Source organism: Penicillium arizonense, assembly GCF_001773325.1.
Source record: "Penicillium arizonense strain CBS 141311 chromosome Unknown PENARI_contig126, whole genome shotgun sequence".
Taxonomy (NCBI): domain Eukaryota; kingdom Fungi; phylum Ascomycota; class Eurotiomycetes; order Eurotiales; family Aspergillaceae; genus Penicillium; species Penicillium arizonense.
This window is the reverse complement of record NW_019173403.1, coordinates 1-7,837: the sequence shown is the minus strand read 5'-3', so window position 1 is coordinate 7,837 and position 7,837 is coordinate 1. Positions and strand designations below refer to the sequence as shown.

Genomic DNA, 7,837 nt, shown 5'->3' with positions numbered 1-7,837 from the left:
GCCAAGATTTACTATACTTTTATTAGGAATAGTCCCGGGGTAACAAAATTCCTGTAAAATTATCTATACAATATTTTATTTTCTGTAATACATGACCTGATGCCTCGCCACTTTATGGGGTAGCCATGGTAGCTAGAACTTTCCATAGTGATGGTCATGGTCTTGAAACAATATTCCAATCAGATATACCTCCATACTCTTACGATTTAATGTCAATCAACTCAGATGGGGGGTGTTTCATCTATACAGAGTCATCGTTATAGTACCGTAATAATACATGGACCTACCCAGAATCGATTGGGAGATTTGGCGATTTGGCAAGATCACCCGCCTGCTTTTTCTCTTTCTGGTCAGCACTGTTCTGCGTCTTCCCTCCCATTCTTCCCATATGCGGCGCAGCTTTCGTCTACGCCCGCCAGTCATAAATAGAGAGCTAAACCTAGTAAGGAAAATTGATTTCAATATCTCCATGGGTTTGCTATCTGTTGCGCGTCTCATTGGTTGCCAGGTTAACCCTAATCAGGCTCTCCCATACAGAAGCTGGCGTGGAGGGTCTGATTGAGAACCACCGACACTTACCTTTTAACCTACCATCGCTATATATTGATCTTGAAGGAATTAATTTCTCACGAGACGGCAGCATTTCAATCCTGCAAGTATTTGAGTTCCGAGTCCGACGTTGTGTTTGGGGATCTGGTTAGTGATACTTCTTGATAGAGCGAGAAATCTAGCTGAATATGTCGCTACTTCAGACGTAAATACACATTCAAAACGTGCGTCAAATGAGGGATGATTTGTAACGTTTGGAATCATCCAAAACCCAAAGTCTACGGCTAGTCATTCGAGATAAGAGAATGTACACACATGGCAACTTAACCCTAACGACTAAGCCTAAAGCATAGGAGCTTAAAGGTCTCGACTAGAATGATGCAGCCCCTGGTGGGGAAATGATAGCGCTCGCCAGGATCATGCGATTTAGTGGCAATAACGACGCGACATTCACCTTTCCTGCATGGACTGCCTGCAAGACATGTCCCAGTGTCCGAAGAGACGGTTCACCACCACTTCCAGGGGACTTCGGTGGAATCGAAGGTCCCAGTGTTTGTGCACGCGCAATCATCCACTCTTCGGCGCTGCACGCCCTCCACATTCGTTCCGGAGCAGGAAGTGGAAGCCTGAGAATCATGTTGTCGTTCAGTGGCTCAAAGTAGCTCTCGTTCAACTTTCGTGCCTGCGAGTCCAGAATGTTGATTATATGAACGAAGAAGAAGTTCCGACGAAGGGATTCCATGAATTTCCATTGGTTCCAATCGTTTTCATCCTCGTGGTGGATTTGGAGGGCCTTCGAATGGACACTCGATAGTCGTCGGGCCATCTTCAACAAGAATGAGCTATAGAGTTCGGCAGATCTCTCAAACTCCTGCCGCCGCTCCTCACTTCCATTGCTAAACACTGCTTCTTTAACAGCCGCAGGTAAGAAGCTGTCACCGAACAGTCCAATAGTTTGATAAATGCATACAGCATGCATAGCAGCCAGGCAGAATTCAGGGGTATCGGTGTAACTGTGGAAATTCCGCACAAGCTTCTCCCGCTCTTGGGATATCATCCGATCAACCAAACCGGAATTTGAGCCGACTGTGCTCGCGTATGCACCTACACAAGCCAAAGCGTCTGCCATTGGTGGTGCCATTCCACCCAAAGAGCAGCGGTATAGTCTGTGGTGGACGAAGGGGGACCAAAAGTCTCGGTCGAGAATGAGACCGGGATATTCCCGCAGATGCTCGAGCATCTCCTGGCACAGACTGCTTGAGTCAGTCCGGATCTGATGTCCCAAGCCGACCATGAATGTGTGACCGAAGATGAGATGAGAGGGACTGTAAAGCCTATTGTCCAGGTTTACAGACATTGAACGCTCCTCTTCGTTGAAACTGTCGAGCCACTTGCTTTCTGATGAAGAAGAGGATTTCGATTGGACGCTCGGTGCGGATGCACTTGATTCGTACTCTGTGATGTGTTGGATGATATCAAGATGACCTGAAACAGATTGATCGGAAGTTGAAGTCTGAACAGAATTCAATGACCTGGTCGGGGGAGGTTGAATTGCGTTGAAGATTTCGCTGTTTGTTGGTTCAAACTCGGGAAGGTGTGTTACGTCTCCATTCCATGGCAGAGAGCTCCCAGGTATCTCAGTTGGATAAGACCAAAAGTCGTCTGGTATGTTATCCTCTGCAAATTGCATACTTTCAAAATCGAAGGGTGGCCATGGGGTAGATAGTTGGGCGTTGAGGTTCAGCATGGATCCCACAGATGCCTGGTGGTTTTCATCTGGAGTGTCGGCCATTGAGACAGACTTCATCATCTCGGTAGACTGTGAGGGCCCAGATGCCATAGACTTGAGGTTGCGTGGCTGTTCCTGAATAGTTGTGGCCATAGGTGGAGTCGTACTGACCAGGCGAAAATTGTATCCAATCTCTCCGACATCGGCTACTGCCATTTCGCCGGAAGGGTATTGACATGAGTTTCCCAATTGAGCACACCGAGCACAGGAAGGACGGGACAAAGAACAACGGATCTTCTTTTGAGCGCATGTTTTACAGGACTTCTGCTTGGACTTGCGGTTCCGGTCTCCTTTGGCAATACATCGACGGCGGTGTCGATCTCGTAGATCATCTGATAGACTAGCATGTTAGACACAGACCCTTTCTACCTATTGAGTAGGAACATTTGAGGACATACGCCGAGAGTAAGATTTGTTGCAAATCTCACAATTAAATTCATTGTCATTGCCAGAGCCGCAGGTAGACGAAGGAGATTTCGACTGTGACCCCGTGATTGATTCCTCGCTATTAGCGAACGCCTCAATATTGCCACCGGCTGTTGGAATCAATTTCACAGAAGTATGGAGTGTGTTGGTAGCCATGTCTAGGGCTGATAATGTGGCACTGTCGACGCTGACCGATTAAGAAAAAAGCGTAAGTTCAGGGAGTAGCCCTTCACGTCGAATCACCCAATTCACGTGCCAAACCAGACGACGCGAATCATTTAAGGGAGCCCCAACAAACGGGACTTGGTCCTTTTGTTCTTAGCCGCTCTTGGGTTACTTTCGTGCTGACGCTAAGTAATAAATATGCTAGCCGCAGCCTCGTACAATACGACCATTCGGAACGACTGAGCTGTGCAGGAAGATTGACGGAATATCTCCTTCCGCTAATTGGACCTCCGAGATCCACAGAGCGAGTGGAACCGTGCCCCATGAGAAGCGAGTACTGGCATTCTTCCATGAAGGCTTTTGGTTATTCCCGTCTAGCTGCTCTCAGGTAGCTGCTCAGACAGGTCAGGACACTAAAGTGTTTCTGTGAGCAAAAAGACCGAAGATGCGCCGGATACAACAAAAGAACGCTGCCTGGCATTTTTGCTGTCCGTGCACTCTTTGCCCAGCTGAAAGTGCAGCTGTTTCCGAGCATTTCGGCCATTCCTTTTGCCATTTATCCTCTAGACGAAGAAAACGAGGCATTTTGGCGAGACCGTCAGCTTCAGATCTGGTATTTGGAGTTAGATAATCTGTCACAGATTTGAATTGAAGACATCGAGGGAGATAACAGTACAATACTAGGTTTCTGAGGCCATTGATCCCAGGGTAGCGGGGACATGGACGATAATGCAGCACTGTCACATGTTACGCTATTTTGTTGTCCTCCATTCAATAGTAAAACATTTCACCTGGCCAGGACCAAGTATGGAAAACTGACGGGAGGCAATGGCATGTTATTTGACATGGGGTGGGCGATAGTTTTTTAATCAAAAGGGAACGGCAGACTACGCCTTTAGTATCTCGGGAAAGAATGGCTCGGAGGAAAGTGGTTCGGAGGAAATTGGTCGAGAATTGTTAATCTTACAGCCACTCGGAGAAGATTGGTACACAGTTCTTGATGTCTTCCAAGTGTCTTCGCCCTCTGCTCAAGGACATTGGACAAATAGGGATCCCAGCTTTCTGGTAAGCCCGGGTCTTAAATGGAAAGGGGAGTATCCAGAAGTACTATCCTAGTATAGGACTGGAATATAAAAGGTTCGCTCTATTGCAGGTAAATAAATGTGTTGATCAGTAGCATTAACAAAACATCCAATGGGGGCCCGCCACAGCCACCAACGCGCTATCTCCATCCGCACCGGAATCGTCTTCTTCCTTTCCTCTAAGCCGTCATCGCAAGATCTTGAACAATCGACTGATTATTTGAGTACATTCCAATTTCTACTTCTTTCGGGTCTCAGGACCCAACCACAACTATTTCACAATGGCTACCACCGGATCTTCCATCGGGTGCGGCATCCGTCACGTCGTTGAGATCGCCTTCGCAATTGCCCGACGCTTCTAACCCTCAGTACCCCGACCGGAGCAATGGCTTTTTATTCCACGATCCCTATGCTTGGTCAACACTACCCGTATCCTACTCCGTGCCCCCTCCTTCAGAGAACCAGTTCACCTTCCATGCACCACCGCCCGATCCAACATTTTCCGATCGCGCTCTCCTAAGTTGGGATGCTGCTACATGCACCCAGCCTCTGTCCCCCTCCACCCTCGATGCCTCGCCTGATCTCGGACCCAATTTTTCTCCAGAGGAACTTGCGTTCATCACCCCATCTATGTTAACCCCACGAGACAACCTGAATGTCTCCGACTCATCCACAGTGCCGCCTACTCCCTCGCCCTCGGCCAGCTCATCGCCGAGCGAATCATCGAAGGACTCATCCGACCGAGCATCTAGAAGAAGGCTCAACACGCTGGCTGCCCGGCGGTATCGCCAACGTCGTGTTGATCGTACCCATGAATTGGAAGCAGAACTGGATGCTATCAAGCAAGAGCGGGATGCGTTAAAAATGCGAGTCTCCAAATTGGAAGGAGAGGCCAATGTGCTGAAATGTTTATTGGAGGTTCAAAATTCGAAGCGATCTCATTCTAGTTGATAAGACGGCTGATCGCGTCTCATGGCTTCACGTCTTTGGCGCTGCTAGTGCGCTTGGTTGAACCTCACAAATATACCAAAAAACGATGCTTGGTCTTTGACATATAGATTCCTTCTGAGGTTCTTTGTCCAAGCAATCCGAAATATAGGTAAAATATTGGATCACGATCTGCGGCTAAATAGTTTGGATAGAGCGGGCGCGATATGCAGATGATCGGCTCGCTGAAGAACTCGTCCATCAAAGGACCAAAACTGAACTTTGGTATCCATCAGTGAAGGGTGGTGGATATTTAATAGCTTTTGTGCTACGCACCTTACAAGCTTTTCTGTTTTGCTGGTTTTTCCAATCTAAACAGCGTCGTAAGGTTCAATATCGTCTTCTAGCAGCATATTCTTCTGACAAATATCGAACAACAGGATATCAGTCCTTGGTGTCTAGCAAACAAAAGTAGGCAAATATATCCATTCACCAGTAATGCACCCCCTCCTTCTTGCAATTTTCATTCATGATCAAGCCATGCTAGCGCTCGGAACATGTTCTCATGGAAAGTCTCGGAAGCCTCCGCTAACACTGGAGATGGATATGACCAGAAGTAGTGAGGGTACCCAGGATAGGCATCATACAGAAGAGGCACACCAGACTCCTTCAACGCTTCTCCCATCAATCGTGCATCATCTCTCAGGGTGTCAGTTCCACATTCGACAATGTAAACCTTTTTCAAATCTCTCAGACGAGGATGAAGAAGAACCGAGAAATACTTGTCGTGCGGTGGTGCTGCATAGGAGTCCAAGAAGCAACCCATCGAAGCCAAAGTGTTGACAGTATTGTTAGCATTTTCATGCAGAGCAGTGTACTGATCCCTTTTGTCTTCTGGAACAGCGTCGGGATGCACGGTTGCAGGCACCAGAGCCAGTACACCTTTCACCTTCTCCCCAAATCCTGCATCCACAAGTTTCAGTGTCACACCAAAAGCGAGATTAGCACCCGCTGAGCCTCCCATGATAATCACGGAAGGTACCGAAAAGTGATCCAATGCCCAAAGTGTAACTCGTACGCAGTCGTCGAGACCAGTAGGGAATTTAAATTTGGGTGCCAGTCGATATCCGATGCTAACAACTTTCATACCACTTGACTTGCTAATCCGTCGGCATGCCGCATCTTCGATATTCGGGCTTCCCATGATCCAGCCTCCACCGTGAATGAACACAGCCACAGACCCACTGTCTTTCTCTGACGGGGGAGTGTAGATGCGAGCCCAGCAATCCTGGAGGGTAATGTCCTGGGTGTTTACTGACTTATCGGGCGGAGGGATTTCATATCTAGATGTAATCTTTTGTGCATTCACATCGGAGTCTTGGAAAAGCTGTTCAACAGTGGTGCCCGTCATAAGCATTTCACCCCCGACTTCTTTGAGGAACTGTCGGTTTGTAAGCACTGCGTGGATATTTGCAGCCGTAAATGTGGTCACCGCTTACCTCGTTCCAAGCGGGCGCATAAGGTGATTCCATATTCATGCCGTCTGGAAGTATCGTCCGTTGGTCGATAGGGTATGATGAGTGCAAAGTAACTGTCCCTCTGGCAGTTTATATAGTTCGGGGGCTTTGTAGTCACGTTGGGTTTCCGAGTTAAAGTAGCCCTGGTGATAAACGTGACTGGGAATATGAATCAGAGTTGACATTGTATTACTCGAAATGGCTCATGATGATGTTTGGCATTTTGTTCTCTTCTCAGGCTTAGCCCTCGCTAGATTCATAGTGAGTCATGCTGACGATGACTTGCCTTGGATTGGGCCTGTGCTTTGATATGTGGTGATTCCTTCCGTGCATTAAACTAAAGTTAGTGATTGGAAGGATACAAAAGCATCTGAAGGGTGTTTTCGAAGCCATAGAGAGGAAAATAGAGATCAGAGTTCGTTCGACGGTTCGGGCCTTCAGACCGCGATGCAATTCATACTCGCAGGCATCACAATTCTTAAAAAAAAAAAAAAAAAAATCTCTACTTTATCTTCTCAATATGATAACCCCCTTTGCGTAAATGTTCGCTACGCATTGTAACCAAAACCGACACGTCTGCATCTCCAATCATATGGTGGGACCAACTCACAGGTGGTGAGTCTAGATACCTATCAATGCCGGATAAAAGCGTCCTCTGGGCCAGATATTCTTTGCAGCGTCCTTCACATAGTCATGGACATTCCCGGGAGTATCACTCGACAATGCTTGATATTCTCGCAAGCCGGGAATGAAAATTGAGGATGAAACAATTATGGAGTAAGTTAAGCTATGTTATCACACGGGTCATCTCCTGGCGCAGCCCCATTAAAGTGGCAATTTGATAGATTTTAGCTCTTATCTACGGCGCCTCTCACTGGTTTCATGGTAAAGAAACCGCGACCTGGGTTGTAGGTGACTTTGAGTAGCGAGATAAACGCGTTTTTATATGTCAATGGTCACAATCGTATCAAAGTTGGAAATATAAAGTAGATCGGGTGAGAATAAGAAAATTATGGTGGTCGGTTTAATTGGAGCAGCAAAGAGGTAGAAAGCTGATCTGTAGAGATGTATAATTTCGCCCCAATTTCTGTAAAAAAAACCCTCCGGGTCACCAAAATTAGACATTTGCCTACAGTATAAGAAATCGCTAAAAATAATCCCACAAAGTACGTAGATCTTAGTGGGTCCTACAATATAAGATATATAATGTTAGTTACGTAGTTTGCATGGGAAATAATATATTCTTCTGCTTCGCCGAGTGCGATGGCAATTCCTTTCGAAATTTGAAACCTAGTCGAACAGGTATTTTGGTAATACGATAACGCGTGTAACGGAAAAACGATTAATGCGCGAAATCAGAATAATCAGAATAATCAGAATAA

At 46.8% G+C, this 7,837-nt stretch overlaps 3 protein-coding genes across 3 annotated transcripts; 1 reads left to right on the top strand and 2 right to left on the bottom strand.

The window, feature by feature from the left end:
* Window positions 1-919: 919 nt before the first annotated feature.
* Window positions 920-2,494, bottom strand: PENARI_c126G10373 (uncharacterized protein; the record flags this gene model as incomplete). Its single annotated transcript, XM_022637949.1, has 1 exon — window positions 920-2,494. The coding sequence occupies one exon, from the start codon at window positions 2,492-2,494 to the stop codon at window positions 920-922; it is 1,575 nt and encodes a 524-aa protein (XP_022482197.1).
* Window positions 2,495-4,292: 1,798 nt separating this feature from the next.
* Window positions 4,293-4,974, top strand: PENARI_c126G04972 (uncharacterized protein; the record flags this gene model as incomplete). The annotated part of the gene is made up of 3 exons (XM_022637948.1): window positions 4,293-4,334; window positions 4,381-4,918; window positions 4,967-4,974. The coding sequence occupies 3 exons, from the start codon at window positions 4,293-4,295 to the stop codon at window positions 4,972-4,974; spliced, it is 588 nt and encodes a 195-aa protein (XP_022482195.1).
* A 487-nt stretch (window positions 4,975-5,461) lies between these two features.
* PENARI_c126G03330 (alpha/beta hydrolase) lies at window positions 5,462-6,476 on the bottom strand (the record flags this gene model as incomplete). The annotated part of the gene is made up of 2 exons (XM_022637947.1): window positions 5,462-6,379; window positions 6,438-6,476. The coding sequence occupies 2 exons, from the start codon at window positions 6,474-6,476 to the stop codon at window positions 5,462-5,464; spliced, it is 957 nt and encodes a 318-aa protein (XP_022482194.1).
* Window positions 6,477-7,837: the final 1,361 nt, after the last annotated feature.